The sequence below is a fragment of the Erythrolamprus reginae genome, chromosome 2, assembly GCF_031021105.1.
Source record: "Erythrolamprus reginae isolate rEryReg1 chromosome 2, rEryReg1.hap1, whole genome shotgun sequence".
NCBI classification, from domain to species: domain Eukaryota; kingdom Metazoa; phylum Chordata; class Lepidosauria; order Squamata; family Dipsadidae; genus Erythrolamprus; species Erythrolamprus reginae.
The window spans coordinates 130,425,100-130,447,814 of NC_091951.1; the positions used below are offsets into that span (position 1 = coordinate 130,425,100).

General features: G+C 40.7%; 1 protein-coding gene across 3 annotated transcripts in view; it reads right to left on the reverse strand.

The window, feature by feature from the left end:
• The window catches only part of TENM2 (teneurin transmembrane protein 2), a 1,054,259-nt gene that overhangs the window by 444,493 nt on the left and 587,051 nt on the right, over window positions 1–22,715 (reverse strand). For all 3 annotated transcript variants that reach the window (XM_070739470.1, XM_070739471.1, XM_070739472.1), the window contains one exon: window positions 16,161–16,370. In XM_070739470.1, the coding sequence (XP_070595571.1) occupies window positions 16,161–16,370 (210 nt within the window). The remainder of the gene's footprint in view (window positions 1–16,160; window positions 16,371–22,715) is intronic.

A 22,715-nucleotide genomic window follows, 5' to 3' on the forward strand; every position in this document is an offset into this window, starting at 1 on the left:
AATAACTACCATAATTTTCAGTGAATGGAAACATATATAATGTTCATTACATTTTTATAAGCCATATCACATTTACAAAATATAACCTGAGTAAACCATTGTATATGTTTATAAGAATGACAAAGAATTAATATAGATGCTTTCTTTTAAAATAATATGTTGAGGATGTTTCTGCTGAAAATAAATTCTTAAAAGAAAAGAAAATAAGTTGTCAAAGATTTCTGATATAATGAACTTTGTGTTACTGTATGAAACAGATTGGGTTGAGGGATGGGAAGTTAGAATACTGTAATGTTTGTGAGAGTTTTATAAAAGAAAATATTTGATCCTGGCATACTTGGTCACCTCAATCAATATGATGATGATGATTTCAAGATCCCAGAAGCTCAGACAATCTGTTTGCCCTTATGTATTCTGATCCCAGAAAGCTGAGTGCTATCACATTTAATGAAAATAGACAAGATGCCATTGCCAAGATATATACCCAATAACACACATCTATTAGAAATCTAGCATATGCCTGCTGAAATAATTATAGTATTCCAACAGTTCTCAGAAGGATTCTTATTTTGAGAAATGCATTTGTCTAATAAGATGGTTACCAAAGCAGGCATATCTGTGACATGTCATTCTGCATTTAAATATAAAAACAGTGTCAGGGACTATTTAGAATTGCAACTCTGCTCCATATTCAATGTAATTGTTTCCATAATATTAATATAATATGATATAAAAGCAGCAATTATATATTTTTTGAGGACTGTCCTCAATTCCAGAGCTCATACTGAAAAAATCCATGTGAAAAATTTGATGTCTCTTGGTTTCCTCACATTTCTGTATAATTCATGATACAATCTGAACATGGAAAGAGCACCTCCAATTTTCAACATTAAAAAAGTTAAATGAAACAATAAATGCCAACAGACTTTGTGACTGCAAATAAGAGTCTTATTTGTGAAGCCCAGGAAGATAAGTGAATGAAATAATACTATTTATTTATTTATTTATTTATTTATTATTTGGATTTGTATGCCGCCCCTCTCCGAAGACTCGGGGCGGCTCACAACAAGTGTAAAACAAATCATAAATAATTCAATTAATTAAAATATTTAAAGATTTAAAAAACCCTTTATACTAACAGACACACACACAAGCATACCATGTATAAATTAAATGTGCCCAGGGGGAGATGAATTTCCCCATGTCTGACGGCAAAGGTGGGTTTTGAGGAGTTTACGGAAGGCAGGAAGAGTAGGGGCAGTTCTGATCTCCGGGGGGAGTTGGTTCCAGAGAGTCGGTGCCGCCACAGAGAAGGCTCTCCCCCTGGGGCCCGCCAACCGACATTGTTTAGTTGACGGGACCCGGAGGAGGCCCACTCTGTGGGACCTAATCGGTCGCTGGGATTCGTGCTCTCTTTTAACTTCTCCTATTCCATTTTACGATAAATAACAAAATCCTTATATGATGTCAGTACAAATGGATGTTCAATTTGTCATAGAAGGAAACAATTCTTCATTTTGCAATTCATCTTTAATATTGTATTTCTACAGTAAAATTATACTTTTATAAATTCTTCTTTGGCCTGTTTCTGATAGCTAAACAGATTTCTGGCTATACAAATTAATGGCTATTAGTCATCGCAATGATATAACATGCCTTTCACCACTAGAAAATGCAAACCAGAGGGCATTATTATATTCCTATCTTGTACTGGGGCTTCTCAAAGTTACCAAATTTACCATTCTGAGACCTGAATTCTGGATGATGCAGAACAATTGTTCCTACAACATTTTTCAGTGCTTATTATAGGATACACTCAAAAGAAAAAAAAAAATGAGGTGAATTTAGATTGGAAGTTAGCTCTGGATCTTTCCTATTGGCTTTAATGCACGTTTGGACAAAAAGAAAAAAAAGAATCCCATATGTAAAAAAAATGTCTAGAAACAGAATATGGCATAGTATAATGGGTGTTAAGGGTCATGGACTCTGAGTGGGAAAAGATAATGGAAGAATGCATTGATGCTGTACACGTCAAATATTTTTCAAAGAACTATCTGTTTTCAATGCTCCCAGACACCTGTTATACTATGCTATTCTGCATCTGCAAACTGTAACATTCCGATGTGTTATTTTCACAGACATCATGTCACTTCCTAGTTCTACAACCACTGAGCATATTTTTTGACATAAGTAGAAATTGTGTCAACTATTTTGAAAGGGTTCCAGTCTTGAAATCTAGACTTAGGGGTGGGCTACTGCCCGGACGGGGGGGGGGGAATGCAGTGGGGTAGCAAAAATGGACCTCCACCCCAAAGCACTCAATTTGCACTGGAAGATGTTGAAAAAAAATGCAGGGCATCCTGCATAAGCCATGGCTACAGTGTGGTAGTAAAAGTTTTGGTAGCCCTTCACTGTCTAGACCACATGGAATTCAACAGAATTCAATCTTGTCCCCTATTGTGATGGAATCTAGATGCATCTAGAGATGCAGTGGCATAGAGTTTTGATAACCCAAAGCTTTTCTGGAGATAAGCCCAGATTAAAAAGCTGTGCAGTTCCAAAGTGGATGGAGGACAGAGAAAGAGGCCTCGCTCTAGAATTCCTTGGGATAACTAATTGGTTAGAAATTTATAGAATTAATTTAATAAGATTCTGTCCATTTGGTGTAAGCAAATAAAGGATTGAACTCAATTGTACTTTGCTGTGTTATCTTTGCTCTTGGTCCTGACCACTATGCTGCTTAACCTCTATCCAACTACCTACTGCGAAGGTACTGAGATCATTTGATATCTCTGTCAAAAGTTTTGGCTGTCAACTGCTTACCAGCACAATTTAAGATCTTTGTGTTAAACTGCTGAATGCTTCAAAAGTTACATCCTGACTACATGACAGACTATGTCTCCCTGTTCAACCATTACAATCAGCAGGATAGGCTGTTCTGATAATGACCTTCCATGAAATCATTTATCTTGCACAGGGGATATGTCCTTCTCCTGAGTGGATGACAGCCTATATAATGCCATGTGTTTTTTGCCCTCCAGTTGGTCAGCATTTAAACGCCTATGAAGGCTACACATTTTATCCAGCACTCCATTGTTAATTTGTTCTATTATTATTTTTAATTTATATTTAAATCGTCATATTTTGTTTTGACCATAGGTGTAGACTTCAGTATCTACTTGAGTAGAAGGCACTGGACTGGGGGGGGGGGGACCCTAGTCCCAAATTTTAGAAAGGTGGAAGGAACACAGAGAGCTGAAACAAATAGTCAGATGAAAAACATTTTTCACACTTCCCTGTTGGCTACTTTGATTATTGCCTCATGTTTTCTTCAAGACTATATTCTATAAATAAAGGTCTTGAAGAAAATATGTGGCAACTATTGAAGCACACAGAATATGTTCCCATTATCAAATTACAGTATTTATGCAAAATATGATTCGTCATTTAAGACAACCTCAAAGCAGCATGTGTCTACACACACACACACACACACACACACACACACACACACACCATATACTTATGCTGTATAAATATCGAGCTTCACAATCTTGTCCATCTAAAACAGCAATACCATCTGAAAAAAACTCCTGGATAATCACCTCTAGACCTTTGCTTAGTAAATGTATACAGTATATGGGTAATTACGTGTGTGACATAGTTACAGTATATACTGTAGGTATGTGTGCAGAAGGCTCTTCTCCAGAAGAAAGAGCCAGATAAAAGTATGGAAAGACATAAATTGAATAACTAGTTCAGTAAAACAAATCATTTATAAAATAAAGCATTATAAAATGAATTGATTTACATTTACTGATGATTTACTGATGCAGAGCAAACTGCTCTCCAATACAGAAAGATGATCAACAAATTCTGCTATCCTGGACTTGGTCCCAGATTGGATCCACTATGAAAAGCAAATAATGAATTAATAATGGTTCATCGCAAAAGGCAGAACTCATCCCCCCCCCCTTCTTCTCTCACAGAAGGGAAATGAAACCCTGACCAGTTTTTCATTATGCTACTGGGGAAACAATGGAATAGTGAATTTAAGGGAAGGAAAATAGAAGGCAACTCAAATGTCTCCATGCCCCGATTATTGCAATCCAAATTAGTGAAAGAATACTTATAGTTTTCAGAGCCATTCCTGATAATGTTGAAGAACTCTGAGAGGTTTAGCAAAGTCCCAGGAGGTGGGCAAAGGCCATCCTTCAAACAGGAAAAAATTGTACCTCGGAGACTTCAGACCTGTTAGCTTGACTCTGAACTGAGCAAGGTCCTTAAATAACTATCTATTAATATATTTATAAGCACTTTTAGTATTGTATGAAAGAACTTATTATGGTGCACTCTGTTGAAAATGTTGATGAAGCAACTGATATACTTTTTTTCAACACTGTCTTCATTGTGAGCCGCCCCGAGTCTCCGGAGAGGGGCGGCATACAAATCTAATTAATAATAATAATAATAATAATAATAATAATAATAATAACAATAATAATAATAATTATTATTATTATTATTATTATTATTATTATTATTATTATTATTATTATTATTATTATTATTATTGTTTGGAAGCTATAAATAATAGAAGCCAGCATGGAAATGCTGCAAACTAATTATCCCAAACGAAGCTCATCTCCTTTTGATAAAGACAATAGCTTAATTAAACCAGTGAAAATTGTATAATATTGTCATCATTGCAATTCCCACCACCCTCAATTGCCAGCATGGCTGTGAAACCTGTACTCTGAAAAAGGCAGGTAGGAGAAGGGTAAACACCTTTGAAATGCTGGATTGGACTTCTACGCATCCTATGGGCTGTAAAAATTACAAAACATAGAAACATAGAAGATTGATGGCAGAAAAAGACCTCATGGTCCATCTAGTCCTAGATTGAACCTCACCCAAAATATCACCCAAAGCCAGAATTGCCAAACAAAGGCTATCATACTTTGGCTATGCCATGTGAGATGATTCACTCAAAAAGTCAATCATGCTGGAGTGGTCAGCAGGAAAAAGACAGGGTATTGCTCTAGAACCTGTTGTTTAGACATTATTAAAGATGACTATGTGGAAGATCTGAAGAGGCAATATGAGACATAATCATGGAGAGTGCTGATCCATAGAGTGGCCAAAGGTTAAACACTACTGAATGGCTGACAATGAAGACAGTGTTGACAAAGTGTATCAGTTGCTTCATCAACATTTTCAACAGAGTGCACCATAATAAGTTATTTCATACAATACTAAAATATGGGTTATATAATACCACTCACATTTTGCTTAATGACTGCAGCCAAAGAATAATCATTAATGGGTTCACTTTAGAATGGAGGGAAGAGTGCTATACAGCTCTTTTTTGGAGCCCTTGCTGATCAATAGTTTTACCAATTACTTTGATGAAGGAATTAAGGGGACACTTAGAAGGGCAGATGATACATAGCTGTTATTTCAGAGTGAAGAGAAGTTATTAAAAACAGAGCTAAATGGTTTGAGAAGTGATCTGAAATGGGATTTAGCAGGAGAAAGGTAATATAATATTGTATATGACTGTCTTATCAACTACAAGATAAACAGGAACCAAAACAATAATGCAGCTATTAAGAAAGGAAATAGTATCTTAGGATGCATTAACAGAAGCATAGAAATTCAGATCTTTGAAAGTCATTGGTCTGCTATATTTTGTCTTAACAGTCTTATTTGAAGTACTGAGCATCACAGTTTTAAAACAATAGTGAAATTGGAATATGTTTACAGGAGGGCTAGCAAGAAAGTGAAAATTTGGAAAACAAATTCCATAACAAGCAATTAAATATATGGAATGGTTTAGCTTATAGATAGAAATTACTGAAGGTTGATATACAGTATAGGTACTGTATATATATGCACGTATGGAGAATGAAAGAGGGGTGGTGGTGTTTGTCATACAAAAGGAATTTATTGAACCAATGAGTTGAAATTATAAGGAAATAGGTTCAAATTAAGTATCAGGAGGAATTTCCTAGGTATTCAAACTTTTTAGTTAAAATTAATGAAACAGGCTGCCGCCACCACATGATTGTGGTGAATTTTATGGAGATTCTCAGTAATCCAGGTCATATTTGTCCTAAAGGTCAAAAGGCAACTGGATTTCCTTTGTTTTTACTTGAAGACATTTTGCTTCACATTTATTTATTTATTTATTCATTCATTCATTCATTCAATTTTTATGCCGCCCTTCTCATTAGACTCAGGGCGGCTTACAACATGCTAGCAATAGCACTTTTTAATAGAGCCAGCATATTGCCCCCACAATCCAGGTCCTCATTTTACCCACCTCGGAAGGATGGAAGGGTGAGTCAACCTTGAGCCGTGATGAGATTTGAACCACTGACCTATAGATCTACAGTCAGCTTCAGTGACCTGCAGTACAGCACTCTACCTGCGGCGCCACCTGGGCTACATCCAAAAAGCTTCTTCGGTTTTCGGCAAAAGAAGTAAAATCAAAGAAAGTCCAGTTGCCTTTTTTTAGAAAAGCATCTTTGGGGCTTTCATTGTAAATATTCAGAGTTTGGAGGTTCATGTGTCAGAAATTTTCTAATGTATTCTTCCCTGAACAGCAGACCCATAACAGTTATGCTCTCTTCCAGCTTTATGATTTTATAAAACTCATAATTACAAGAATACTAGATCCCATTTTCTTTGAGAAAAAGGAGAAGGAAATAGAATTGGGTAAAAGGGAAAGGCAATTACACTCAGAAGACAGAAGGAGAAAAAAAATCTGTTGAAGCTCCAGAGAATGATTAACGAGCAAAGTTATGGTTAATTTAATAGCAAATCTTAAAGACTTCCATGCAAGTCCAAAAACATCTGTAAATCTGAAGCCAAGAGTTGGCAGCAGATTGAAGTCCCATCCATTTCTATAAAAGGGGCAGGGCTTTTATTTGTGGTTGTGTCTGTCATCTTGATCCACTAGTCTTCCTCATTGTGAATGCCTTTCTTCCCCAATTATTTATATTCATAGCTACAGTGATCCCTCGAGTTTCGCGAGGGTTCCGTTCCAAGACCCCTCGCGAAACTCGATTTGTCGCGATATAGCGGTGCGGAAGTAAAAACACCATCTGCGCATGTGCGGCCATTTTTTCATGGCCGCACATGCGCAGATGGTGAAGTTTGCGTGTGGGCGGTGGGGAAGACCAAGGGAAGGTTCCTTCAGCCGCCCAACAGCTGATCTGCTCGGTAGCGCGGCAGCAGCGAGGAGCCGAAGATGGGGTTTCCCCTTTGCCTGGGCAACGGGGAAACCTCATCTTCGGCTCCTCGCTGCTGCCGCGCTACCGAGCAGATCAGCTGTTGGGCGGCTGAAGGAACGTTCCCTGGGTCTTCCCCGCCGCCTCGGATCCTCGCTGATGCCCGCCCGCCGTTTGCCGCTCGTCCCGTTCGCCCACCGCTCGCCCCGTTCGCCCGCCGCTATCGAACTTGCTATCGAGCCTGCTAATGAAATCCAACCCGCAGCGGCCCTTTCCCTCTCCAGGCTGCGGGAGGGGTCCGGAGAACAATGCCTGACACCGCGCTCCCGGCTGGGCTTTTTTCCCCCATTTCCCCTCGGGTGGAATTTCAGACCCTCCGCCGGTTGGATTTCATTAGCAGGCTCGATAGCAAGTTCTTCCTCCCTTTAGAAAGCCCCGCAGCCTCCTCCGCCCGGCGAGGCCGCCAGCGAGGACCCGCAAAGCCGCCGCCGCCGCAGCGAGGCCAAGCCGCCCGCTCCCACGGCACGGGCTCCCAACACAGCGCCGCACAGCCCGCCCTCGGCGATGCCTCCGCGGATCTGCAAGCCCAGCCGAGCGACGCCTCTGGTCTGGGCGAAGGCAGTGGGCAGGCCCCGCCGCAGCAGTCCCCGCGGGCACCGCGCGCCAAGGGCCGGCCAGGCCGCCGGCCAACAAAGGGGCTCCCTCGCCTCCCTCGGGCAGGTTTACAAAGGCAGCGCGGCAACTTGGAGCACGGCACGCCCCGCAGCCCTCGCCTCGCCCGCCCCCGCCTGGCCGGCGCTCCGGCTACCCCCGGCTGAGGAAGAACCGAGTAGCCCCCGCCCTCCCCCGCCCGGCTCCCTTCAGCCCCCCGGGGCCAAGCGGGCGGGGGGCGGGCGGGACTTCGCCTGTCTCCGCCGCCCGCATCGCCCCTCCGGCGGGCCGGCCTCCCCCGCCCGCCTCTGCTGCAGCCGCCGCCGCCTCCCCGACTGGCACAAAAGGGCCCCGCCCGCCCCGCCCCGAAGCTTACCTTGCGAGTTTTTGGCTGCGGGGGGAGAAGTAGGACTTTCCTAACTCCCTCCCCCCGGTCGCCGTTTGCTGCTCGCCCGTTCACCTGCCCGCCATCAGGACCGCCGCGCACTAACTTGATGACGGCCAAGCCGTCCCAGATCGTGGGGAGGGGAGCTCTTCTCCAGCCAGGGGACGGCGAGGCCCTCCCAATGCCCCACGCTTGGAGCCGGAGTGAGGCCACTTCCGCCTCCGGATGAAGGAATCTCCTCAAACTCAAAGCCTGTATCCTGCCGCCCGGTTTACCCAGGACACGAGCGGCGAAGTGAGCCACAGCCACCTCCGTTCGGGCGAAGGAATCCCTGGGCAACGGGGAAACCCCACTGAAACCGGGCGGTTTGGACTTTCCATTCCTCCAAGTCACTTCGCCGCTCGTGTCCTGGGTAAACCGGGCGGCAGGATACAGGCTTTGAGTTTGAGGAGATTCCTTCATCCGGAGGCGGAAGTGGCCTCACTCCGGCTCCAAGCGCGGGGCATTGGGAGGGCCTCGCCATCCCCTGGCTGGAGAAGAGCTCCCCTCCCCACGATCTGGGACGGCTTGGCCGTCATCAAGTTAGTGCGCGGCGGTCCTGATGGCGGGCAGGTGAACGGGCGAGCAGCAAACGGCGACCGGGGGGAGGGAGTTAGGAAAGTCCTACTTCTCCCCCCGCAGCCAAAAACTCGCAAGGTAAGCTTCGGGGCGGGGTGGGCGGGGCCCTTTTGTGCCAGTCGGGGAGGCGGCGGCGGCTGCAGCAGAGGCGGGCGGGGGAGGCCGGCCCGCCGGAGGGGCGATGCGGGTGGCGGAGACAGGCGAAGTCCCGCCCGCCCCCCGCCCGCTTGGCCCCGGGGGGCTGAAGGGAGCCGGGCGGGGGAGGGCGGGGGCTACTCGGTTCTTCCTCAGCCGGGGGTAGCCGGAGCGCCGGCCAGGCGGGGGCGGGCGAGGCGAGGGCTGCGGGGCGTGCCGTGCTCCAAGTTGCCGCGCTGCCTTTGTAAACCTGCCCGAGGGAGGCGAGGGAGCCCCTTTGTTGGCCGGCGGCCTGGCCGGCCCTTGGCGCGCGGTGCCCGCGGGGACTGCTGCGGCGGGGCCTGCCCACTGCCTTCGCCCAGACCAGAGGCGTCGCTCGGCTGGGCTTGCAGATCCGCGGAGGCATCGCCGAGGGCGGGCTGAGCGGCGCTGTGTTGGGAGCCCGTGCCGTGGGAGCGGGCGGCTTGGCCTCGCTGCGGCGGCGGCGGCTTTGCGGGTCCTCGCTGGCGGCCTCGCCGGTCGGAGGAGGCTGCGGGGCTTTCTAAAGGGAGGAAGAACTTGCTATCGAGCCTGCTAATGAAATCCAACCGGCGGAGGGTCTGAAATTCCACCCGAGGGGAAATGGGGGAAAAAAGCCCAGCCGGGAGCGCGGCGCCAGGCATTGTTCTCCGGACCCCTCCCGCAGCCTGGAGAGGGAAAGGGCTGCTGCGGGTTGGATTTCATTAGCAGGCTCGATAGCAAGTTCGATAGCGGCGGGCGAACGAGGGGAGCGGCGGGCGAACGAGGGGAGTGGGGGGCGAACGAGGGGAGCGGCGGGCGAACGAGGGGAGTGGGGGGCGAACGAGGGGAGCGGCGGGCGAACGAGGGGAGTGGGGGGCGAACGAGGGGAGCGGCGGGCGAACGAGGGGAGTGGGGGGCGAACGAGGGGAGCGGCGGGCGAACGAGGGGAGTGGGGGGCGAACGAGGGGAGCGGCGGGTGAACGAGGGGAGTGGGGGGCGAACGAGGCGAGCGGCGGGGCGAACGAGGGGAGTGGGGGGCGAACGAGGGGAGCGGCGGGCGAACGAGGGGAGCGGCGGGCGAACGAGGGGAGTGGGGGGCGAACGAGGGGAGCGGCGGGCGAACGAGGGGAGTGGGGGGCGAACGAGGCGAGCGGCGGGCGAACGAGGGGAGTGGGGGGCGAACGAGGGGAGCGGCGGGGCGAACGAGGGGAGTGGGGGGCGAACGAGGGGAGTGGCGGGCGAACGAGGGGAGTGGGGGGCGAACGAGGGGAGCGGCGGGCGAACGAGGGGAGTGGGGGGCGAACGAGGGGAGCGGCGGGCGAATGAGGCGAGCGGCGGGCGAACGGGACGTGCGGCCGCCGAACGGGGCGAGCGGCAAACGGCGGGCGGGCATCAGCGAGGATCCAAGGCGGCGGGGAAGACCCAGGGAACGTTCCTTCGGCCGCCTAGCAGCTGATCTGCTTGGCAGCGCAGCACCAGCGAGGAGCCGAAGATCTTCGGCTCCTCGCTGCTGCTGCGCTGCCGAGCAGATCAGCTGCTAGGCGGCCGCTCGAGAGCAAGAGGGGGAGAGAAAGAGAGAGAAGGAAAGAAAGAGATGAGAGAGGGAGGAAGAGAGTGTGAGATAGGAAGAAGCAACATAGAGAAAGAGAAAGAAAGATGAGAAAGGAAGGAAGAGAGTGACCTGCTCGGGTGGGGAAAATCACGATATAGTGTTCGCGAAGATCGAGATGGTAACAATTGCTGAAAAATCGCGATATAGCGTTTTCGCGAAGATCGAGATCGCGAAACTCGAGGGATCACTGTATTCACATTCTTCTAAAAGTCCTATTAGATTGCAATGGTGTACAATACATATGTTTCTATGTTGTGTCCATTGTAATGTTTTTAATCAGTTTTTTTCTGTCATTGTCAGAGATCTAGTGGTTAAGATTTCATGGGCAATTCTGTGGGATGGTAGTGTAATAATCTAGTTGAATTACAGTATTTACTTTTCTTATTTAGGAAGTACTTTCTTCAACAAAACTTTGGGTTGATATATTAGAGCAAACACAGGACTTTAAATCTGAGCATTAATCTTTATTCATATGTTGTCCAAAAATATCATTAATAATATAAATTACACCTTGCATTTCTTCATGATAATACACACGCATACATTGTTCCAAACAGAATACTGATCAATAAAATAAAAATGAGAATGAGAAATGTTACACATTATATACTAATTTCTACATCTCCAAATATTATTTTCAATAAAATATTCAATTAGTTTAGTTTCACATTCAAAGAAAGTTCATTTTTTCCATTTTATTTTAGTCTGCAGTTTGAGCCATCACAATGTCGCTAAACTGCAGTGAAAAAGGTTGAATTTATTTGCTATGTAGTTATGTTAGTTATGATTGATGTCACTTCACCAAATGATAAGCCAGTCATCCCAATGATGTAATGTCATTTTAAGAGCTATAATCTAATTTCTCTCAAACTGGAAGCTCTGATGAGTTCTAATAAAGATTTATTGTAGATTAAAGGTCTTTATAATATCAACAATAGATTGCTTACCTGATGGAAGATTTGATTAGGTATTTTTTTAAGCATACAAATTTTTCACATATATGAAAAACAGTTAGCAGAAAGGGTGTAGGGCAATGTAATAAGATAACTACCATATTTTTATCCTTTGACAGTTCATAAAGCCAATTTAGGGATTAGTATCTAATTGTTCAGGTTAACACAAACATAAGTACATATTTCATCTAGAAGGATCACTCATTCCCGTCAGTGGTAGTTTATTAAATACAATGTGACCAACGCAATAGTTCACAAATACAGAATTATTTTAAACCAACACATAACAACTCAACTTGTTAAATTAGAACAACAATCAGTACAATCTACCCATAAAAATGATAGATGTCATCTAAGAGCTGTTAATTTCAAAATCTAATAAGGAACCTCATCTCTTCTCCCACTCCCGTATCCACAATAATGACAAGCTTGGATTTTGTGATGTTTAAAAGGAGCAATAAACAGGATTAAAATATACAGTTTGTTTATTGTACCTCAAATTATAAAAATATAAACTATAAACAATCAATCAATCAATCTTTATCTGGCCATATACCAGCAGATAGATAAGTTATGCTAAATTGTTTATCAAGAAAAATAAATAAAACTAAAATAAAATACATAAACAAGCTGTTTTGTAAGTGGCACATATTCCTAGCAATGTACAAAGAACTATTGCAGTATTATTTTCTATAAAAGCATTTGAAAACTATTTTTTAATCAATACTTATATGTAGAGAGTGATCCCAATTTTTAGTATTTTGAATAGTCATAATTTAAAGCACTGGAAAAACATGATTGTTTATTCTGCAGGACATAATCATGTACATAATCATTCTATCATTTATTGATAGAATTTAAAAGAAGGAATTCCAGTAACAAAAAATTAAATACTTATTGTGCCAGTTAATTGTGAAAAAAACATTTAGAATTCTATTAATGTTCAAAACTAGATCAGGATGTACAGCAAAGTAAAATATACTAGAATTTCTGAAGAAATCAAAGGAGAGGATGTGCACATTGGGGAGTTCAGATATACATCATAATTTGGATGACTACTTTAATTAGTGGAGTAAAATATTTAGGTTCAGAACAAAAGAAGCTGATTCCCTGTTGCTTCCTACAGAAAAAAAAATTAAAACTTGAAATAACAAATGGCAATTCAGCGGTATACTCAGTGGCGAGCAGCAGCTGGTGCTCCCAGATGAGCAGCTCCGGTAGGAAAATTCCAGATATGTGCGCAGTTGCACACCCCTGACGCACCCCTGTGCAAGATTTGGCTTCTGTGCATGTGCAGCAAGCCAAATCTCATGCAAGGACGTACACAAGAGATTTCAACTATTTTTGCAGATTTTTTGCTTCTGCGCATGCATAGAAGCAAAAATGACAGTGAAAATAGCTGAAATCTTGCTCTTGAATGTGTCCTCGTGCAAGATTTGGCTTGCTGCACAGGAGCAGAACCCTATCTCACACTGACAGGTGTGCATGCAACTGATAGGGAAACGCGTGCCTGCGACGGCCTATGAAGAAGCTCTGGTAGAAGGTAAGAAGAGCATCCCTTCACTGGGTATAGTGTATATTTTTCACATTTATTGTTCCAACATGCAGTATATAAATGAATGAATGAAAGCATGTATGAATGCAAGCATGAATGAATGAATGAATGAGTACATTGTCTGTCTGTCCGTCCATCCGTCCGTCCACCCATCCATCCATTTACAGTATGAATCAGTAGGATTCTGTATTGGCTAATATTTAATCTACATTCCCCATAGGTGTTCTTAGAAAATAAAAAATATATATAAATGGGTTGTAAATATGTCTACTTCTATTTAGAAAGGGTAGGGTATCCCATGGTTGAGAATGAATATCCTGGAAATAGAAGTAAAAACTTTGGTAGGGAGCAACATGTACCATGGAAGTCAGTTAATAAAAGGAAAACCTCTCTCCACCCCAGTATGTGTGAAAACTGAGAAAAATATAATTTATACATGAATTAACAAAGATTGAATGCTAAGTGTTTTCATAGTTCCACTATGAAACCAATTGAATGTTTTGATTATTGTTGAGCTCCATCTAAGGACAGGACAGTGTCAACATATGAGTATCATACTCTCAGGCATTTTCCAATACAGTGTTCCCTCGATTTTCGTGGGGGATGCGTTCCGAGACCGCCCGCGAAAGTCGAATTTCCGCGAAATAGAGATGCGGAAGTAAATACACCATTTTTGGCTATGGACAGTATCACAAGCCATCCCTTAACACTTTAAACCCCTAAATTACCATTTCCCATTCCCTTAACAACAATTTACTCCCCATTATTACTGGTATTCACCAGTGAATAAGACACTTAGTAATCCTGATATTTATAAACATAATTATTTATTGGCGATGATGTATGATGTCATTGGGTGGGAAAAACCGTAGTATTGGAAAAAAACCGGCTAATCGTGAAGTTCGAACCCGCGAAAATCGAGGGAACACTGTAGTCCAGCAAGGAGCAAGAAAATTCCAAGAAAGACACGATCCAGTAGTACTTGTGGAGGGGGGAAAGAAAGGTGCCCAAACCCCTGCCCACATTTGCAGCAAGACACTACTTTGTCCCAGTGAGAAAAACATCAAGTTGAAAATGTCCCCTTCATTCTAGAAGAGCCAAAAGCAGACGGAGCTTTGGAAACTTTCACTGTATTTTAATAGGATAGGAACACTTTGAAAGAGCTAATCTCATCTGTGTTTTGGTTCAAAATCCCAAGTGGGCAGGTGGTGTAGCTAAATTGGCTGGAAACCTTTTTCTTTTCTTTTTCTGAATTTCCACAATGTTAAAAGTGATCCACTAAAACTAACTGCAACGTGACACAAGACAGTCCTAAGGGAGCATTTCTTAAATAATTAGTGTCATATACTGGTACATAAAGTAGTTATATTACTGGCTAAAGAAGGAAGCTTATATTCATAATGGACAAGTTTTCAAAGGGCACTATATCATGCTCCAAGCAAAGGAGACTTTAGTAAACGGAGAGGGGGGAAATTGCTACTGCCATCATGTCATGCTTGCTTCTCAGATGACTTTACTTGATTGTTTTAAGAAAGAAGTTGCTGACCTAGATAGCTGTTCACTCTGACCTAACAGTGTTTTTCTTTCATTTTTTTTTGAGACTTCACAAAAGCCTCAATTCTAGAATGATTTATCTGTAAGCAAGCACCATAACTTTAAACTTCCACATAGGTGCTTAGAATTGCAAGTTATGATTCATCAGATTTATCATTCTGATATATGAGGACATGTTAAAAGAAAAAGAATTCACAGTTTTGTGAAATCTTGTTTTATTTTCTTCTGCCAAATGCAGATTTTTGGCTCTCTATATTTTTTTTCCAGCTTCAGAGGGCATAAATTGCTGGCCAAGCAGTTTCTTGTAAGATGTGTTCAGGCTAAACAGCAGTGTGCTTACCAATTACAGATCTTATGTTCATTAATTATTGTGACATAAGAATACCATACAATAGCAAGCATACTGTGGAACATAAAAGAATAACATAACAAGAAAATTGAATCAGAAGAAGCAAAGCAGGAAATAACAACAACAACACTGTCCCATTGACAATCTTCCTTTTAATATTAATATTATTGTAGACACTTTTAAAATGTTCTTGAAACTTCATTATTGTTCTCCTTATTTATGTATGTATGTATGCATGTATGTATGTATTTATTTATTTAGTAGTGGTCCTGATTGCTGTATTTTTATAATTTAAATTTGTAATTTAAAATGATTTACTTCTTTCTTTCAAAATTGTTCAATTGATTTATGCATAGCCAAAAAAACTGTCTCAAAGAAGCAAAATCAATAATATTAACAGAACTCCCAAAAACCTAATGCAACTTCTCAAATATTTCGAAAATTTGTAAAGTATAGAAATGGAAAGATCACACTGCACTTCAATCAAATTGTCAATGCACACTCTATCTGATCTAGTCCTGCCTCATCCTACTTTATCTACAAAATCCATGCTGCTTTTTGAAAATCTGATTGGAGTAGAAAATTTCTCCAAAAATGGAGGTACTGTACTCCAAATAGAATCTATTTCCTCATTTAAAAAAATGCAGCCTAAATATTTTATAAATTGGTGGTCAATACTTCATAAAAGGTTGAAAGTTAGGATTACTTGCAATTTGATAGGAAAATTGAAAGAAACACAACAAATATGAAAATATAAAACATATTACAACAGGGCCAGCATAACATTTTGCATTTTAAAAGGCAATGTGTTATTTTATAAAAATGCAAAGCAGTGCAATACCTTTTGCATATATTTCTCCAGATATACAAAGCAATAAAATGCATTCATAGTTTCAGTTTTATGAAGATAACTATTAATTCAGAAGAAAGCCTAAAATGAAATTTACAACAAATATCCATTTATCAATGCATCAGACTTTGATAAAATTCTCAAACCACAACAAATTCACAGATAAATATATCTTCATTTCCTCCAGTGTCCCTATTTTGAACCATTGTTCTTGTAATAAATATTATAAGCATAATGTTTATAATCAGATAACATTTCCTTACCACTGCTGGAGGTTTGCTGTGACCCTGTGCATGCTCTTAGCAGGTATGAATTTGGGCAGAACTCCTCATCAGGGTTGGTATCCATAATTTGATGAGAAGTATTGCTGTCTAGCAAGGGCATCTGGCAGCTAACTTGTGGAGGATTATGAGAGCTTGGCAGCTGAGCAGACGGGAGAAGGCTAGATGAGGACGTAGGTGGAATGGGACGACCTGAAAAATAGGACAAAGGGATCAAATTTCATCAATAAATGTTAATTAAAGAAAATGCAAACAGTAACTCTGATATTGCTTGTTACCATAAAGAATTATAGCTGGGATTGAATCAAAGTAGGCGGTGTCCACTGGGTCTGATTTCCCTTTGCATCAGATTTAAGACAGCATGACCAGTTGTGCTAAGCAAGACCAATCCAAGAAAAAGAGGCAGCAATTTCAGATTTTGGCTTTAAAGTACCAGCTTGTACTTCAAGCATCTGATGCTGGATGAATAATGCCAGATTGCACAGAGCACAGTCCCCTTAGAAAAACATCAGCAAGCAAGTGCATCCATCAATTGATTTGCCATCAATGATATTTTCAAAGAGATTCATGGAATGATAATTATCCTTTGGCCACAACAGAAGAATATAATTCCACTTGGGAAACATTTTGTAACTTTTTTTTAATACTGAACTAGAACATCAACAACAACAACTATCACCATTATTAATGTTAGAAAAACTAGCTTATTTTTAGCTCATAAAAAAAAATCAGTTTTCAACTCAAACCCAATATGAACTTTTTAAAAAATCACAACAAAAGGTAAAAAGGATCTTTTAAACTGCTGTAAAAACAATGCCACATATTTTGGGCCATAGAGGTTTTCACTCACTTTGTGCAATTGTGTTAAGAATAGTACTTTGACCATTTCAAGCAGTGTGGTACATTAAAAGCAAAAATAATTAAGACAGGTATGGAACAGTCAGGAAAAGAGAAAAATAATAATAGTAGTAGACAGTAGCCATCATCATCATTGTATATTTTAAGAATATACTTAGTTGATACCTAGGACACTGGCAGCAACCTGTATCAATCATTAGCACCAGTCAATGATGTTCATGATACATTTTTAAATGTTTAGTTGACTGAATCATGTTTAATGTAATAATAATAATAATAATAATAATAATAATAAGAAGAAGAAGAAGAAGAAGAAGAAGTTTTGTTTGTTTTGTTCCTGTAGCTCATTTGTCGATGGCTGCCCAGGTTCCTCAGCAGCCACCGTGGTTCTTTTTATCCTGGGTTATGACCGAGCCAGTATAGATTTCTTTTTGTTTTGTCTTTCCGTTTAAATGGGTTAGTCTGGCTCCTCTTCTTTGACCACTCCGGCAAGGTTAGACCTACCGGTAGTTTGCACTACCGCCGGCACAGCTCTCAGCTTCATTGAAGCATGCAAGCACCACAACCACAGCAAGGCGTACCCATCAACATAGTAATACCGTTTGCTGTGTTGTATTGTTGATAATAATAACAATAATAATAATAATAATAATAATAATAATAATAATGCCTGCTTTTTAGAAAAATCATCTGAACTGTAATATTTAACTAAAGGTAAGGTACAAATTTATCTAGATTTTGGAATTCCTGTAATTTCAAAGTTAATTCAACGAAACCATATATAACTCTAAAAATACTTCAAAGAAAAATAAAGTCACCAGAAAAATGACAAAACTACTGTTTCATGGATAGGAAGATGCAAGGAATCACAGTATCTGCCAGAAAACACCTGAGGCTTTTACTCTAATAATAATTAATCCTAATTCCATTAATCCAATCTGAAAACAAAAGCATTGAAAGAAGACAGTAGCCTTAGAGAAGAAGGGCATATACAAAAAAGGGGATTCAATTATGCAAAGTATAGACAATTTGCATCTTTAACTGAAGCTAATAGTTAATTGACAGTCTGGGCAATTAAACAAAATAAAATGTTTTTCTTATTGCCTGCTTTGATATAGGCCACAGAATTCTGCATGAGATGTAATTTCCAAATCATCTTTGTAGCCAAAGACTTTAGCAAAAAATTTACCAAGAATCTACCAAAAGAAAATTAAGGATATACAGTATAGTGTGATGTGATAATAAGGAATAAAGGTGCCATCTTTTAAAATTGTTAGTGACCTCCACTTATTTCTGCCACCTAGGAATTTAGCAGCAAAACAGGATCAAAGATACTCACAACTAAATTGTCTGAAGTCTCAGAGAGACTGTGGACTCATCTAGGAAAGCAAACTGCTTCCCCACCCCTAAATCAGATTTATATATGATTACTTTTAAACACACAATATTTTTATCCAATACATTAATTTGCTTCCCCTTAAAAAATCCCTTGGAGTTCGAGAGTTAGAAGTAACAAATATTTTTTTCTTCCGATAGGAATACTGTACAACTCAGAGGGTAGGAACCACAGCCTTTTACATGTGGAATGTCATCAGTGCAGAAAACACAAAGCAAAACATCCAGATGACTAAAAAAAAAATGCCAATGTTTTCCTGTTTGTTGGAAATTCATTTAAACAGCATTTCTTAAACCATCAATAATGCAGCTGTGTGGTTGGGTATAATCATTGTTTAATGTTCTGCTTCCCATTAGTGTACCATTACAAAATGGTTTGCAATAGAACAATAAAAGTACCATAATGCAAGTAATAAGTTAAAAGCAATATAAAAATAATGGTTCAGTTACAAAGAGAGCAGAAAGCAGAGAAGGTAATGACAAGAGAAAATAAAAATCATCCAGAGTTCTCCATTCATAGAGGGAAGGTAGAGGTATTTAGCAGATGTCCCTTAAAATTCATGGGATTGTATATTTCAAATGGAGGAAGGCTAGTGGATAGGTTTTCTACTTATGTAGATAGGTAGAGGGGCTATCAGGGGTGGGCTGCTCTGCTGCCTGGATGGGGGGGGGAAACGCAGTGGGGTAAAGAAAATGGAGCTCCACCCCAGAGCACCTAATTTGCACTGAAAGATATTGAAAGAAAATGCAGGGCGTCCTGCATAAGCCACACCCACAGTGTGATAGTAAAAATTTTGGTAGCCCTTCACTGGGGCCTATATATATAAGTAATTGCAAAGGGCACATAGTAGGAGATCTCCTCTGAAGTGAAAAATTCATTAGGTTGATTATGCAAAGGCATGCAGTCACATACTTCAGCTTGAAATTTTTAAAATATTTTATTTTGAATCAGTACAGTTGTACAACACATTTGTAGGTACTTGGATCAGTGGCTAGAATACAGTTGCTTCATGTAACGTGTGAATGAACAGAAGTTTGGCCATTAAATTCTATGGACCACAAAGAACACGTAACTAAACATGGAGTTACCAGTGTATGATCTGGTAATTAAGGAGATATATACATTACAATAGCTCACATTTTATTATTAGAAATATGCAACAATGAATCATACTAAAAAGATACAATGTTCAGCCACATTCAATACAGTACATAGGATTAAACATTTTACAGTGTTACAAGACATTTATGTCAATACTGAAGAACAGAGATAATTCTGATTTGCCAGGGCAAGTTAAGGCTAAATATATTTTGGATTCATTACAATGCCATTCCTATCCACTTCTGTTTTTTACTGGTTCTTCCTGCCAGAAACAAGCCCATCCATCTGTCCTAGATGATATCATTCTTCTATGCCACAGTTAGGCTCTTTTCTCTAAATTACTCATTCCAGCTCACCAAGCAGTTTACATGCTTTAAGCCTCAGCATTATACATCTACTCAACAAAGTCATCTGTCAGGGTCAGGACATTTGTCTGCCATTACCATTTCTAATGATTGAAGCCACCCGCTTCTCCTTTTTTCTTCCTGCTTTACTCCAAACATTTGAAGGAGTGCTAGCAGAAATTTCTTTGCCCTGCCTGTATTTATCATCCCTGTCAGAGGGGGGGAGGGGAAGCCGGAAAAGACGTGTTTCTTGATTGATTTCAAGGAGTAGTAAAAACAGTCTGTATCAATGAAGATGGAGAAGGTGTCCTGGAGTTGCTTCTCCATGTGGAAATGTGACCTTCATGTTACTATCAAGGTCAGTGAGGAACACAAAGATCTACTTGATCGATTTGTTACTTACAAATGTGAAACAAAGAGGGGTTTATATAATAGTAATGTTTGGTTACAAGCACTTTAAAATTATATAAATTAATTCCATAAGGTTATATCAGCTGTTCAGAGTTTAAAGATAAACTATTTGAAACCCAAGGCTTACAAGATTACATAGGATCGGTGATAACTGCTTTACATATTTTTAAAGGCAGAATTTGACAACATAATCTGGGGAAATACAAATACATACAAATCACAAACAAACCAAATATCTGCAACTTCAGAAATGTTTTGTCATTGCCAGGATGCCAAGGAAACCAAGCAAAGAAGCCTTTAGCTAAGAATTTTGGCAGTAGTTGATCTTATGTATACTCACAATCTGCACCTCCTAACTGTATCATGCATCACTGACCACCCTTATCCAAGCAAGACAGAGACTGAGTAACAATACTTTCACATCTTCTTCTGCCTCAGGCACCTATTCCCAATCTAATCATGCAGGAAACTATCTATCATAGGAATAGATTCTCCAAGCAGCAGTATGGTTTTGCATCATTCTTTTATGCATTTTGTGGATGGAATAAATGGCAAGGCAAAAACTGAGTTACATTCATTATTTGTTTTCCTTTTTTTAAAGCACGTACACTATCATGCTTGATGGTTTTCGGCAGTATATGTTGGTTAATTAGAACCATTGCTTTACCAATGCAAAGGATTGTGTCTGACAAAACTTCTTCAGACCTCACCAGTTACCGTGCATTTATTTCCAAATTACTGAACCAAAATAAAATGGTTTGTTTAGTACTCTAATTTTGTTTGTTTCTTTTTAATTTCCAAATCAGGATAAGATCCCTAAAATAAAAACTCCAGGCTGACTGTTTGAAAAGGAAGTGTCTCTTTGTTGGTCCAAAGACAATACAAGGTTTGCTTTTGGGGCAGCTGGCCAAAGATTTACACACCATCAAGATTTTTACATGTTTTCAAGACTTTTTTATTTATTTATTTATTTATTTATTTATTTTGTCCAATACACAATGAGGGTTTTATTGAGTATATATCAATATATACATAGTAAAATACATGATGAAGGTTATAGAGGAGATACTCATAGTAAAATATATCTAAGAAAGAATAGAAAAGAAGATATAGGAATAGAATATATAGGAATAGAATATATAGAATATATAGAATATAGTAACAGAATATATATATATATATATATATATATATATATATATATATATACACACATACACACATATATATATATACATACATATACACATACACATACACATACATATACATACATACACACATACATACATATACATACATACATACATATATATATATACATATATATATATATATATATATATACATATATATATATATATAGGAATAGAGTATATCATGAAAGAATAGAAGAAGAGATATAGGATATTTAGGATAGTAATAGGACAGGGGACGGAAGGCACTCTAGTGCACTTGTACTCGCCCCTTACTGACCTCTTAGGAATCTGGATAGGTCAACCGTAGATAATCTAAGGGTAAAGTGTTGGGGGTTTGGGGATGACACTATGGAGTCCGGTAATGAGTTCCACGCTTCGACAACTCTGTTACTGAAGTCATATTTTTTACAGTCAAGTTTGGAGCGGTTAATATTAAGTTTAAATCTGTTGTGTGCTCTTGTGTTGTTGTGGTTGAAGCTGAAGTAGTCGCCGACAGGCAGGACGTTGCAGCATATGATTTTGTGGGCAATACTTAGATCTTGTTTAAGGCGTCTTAGTTCTAAACTTTCTAGGCCCAGGATTGAAAGTCTAGTCTCATAGGGTATTCTATTTCGAGTGGAGGAGTGAAGGGCTCTTCTAGTGAAGTATCTTTGGACATTTTCAAGGGTGTTAATGTCTGAGATACGATATGGGTTCCAAACAGATGAGCTGTATTCGAGGATGGGTCTGGCAAAAGTTTTGTAAGTTCTGGTAAGTAGTGTGAGATTGCCAGAGCAGAAGCTACGTAGGATTAGGTTTACAACTCTTGAAGCCTTCTTGGCTATATTGTTGCAGTGGGCTTTGGCACTTAAATCTTTTGTTATTAGTATACCAAGGTCTTTAACCGAGTGGGGATTATCTGTGATAATTTGATTATTCAGTTCGTATTTGGTGTTCAGATTCTTCTTCCCAATGTGTAGGACAGAGCATTTGCTAGTTGAGATTTGGAGTTGCCATGTGTTAGACCACTCAGAAACAGCGTCAAGGTCTTTTTGGAGAGTAGTTGTGTTATCGGTGGTGTTGAAGAGTTTTACATCATCGGCGAAGAGGACACAGTTGCTTGTGATGTAATTGCAAAGGTCATTGATGTAGAGAATGAAGAGCGTTGGTCCCAGTACACTACCTTGGGGAACACCGCTTTTAACTGGGACGGGGGTGGATATGGTGCTTCCTATTTTGACCACTTGTT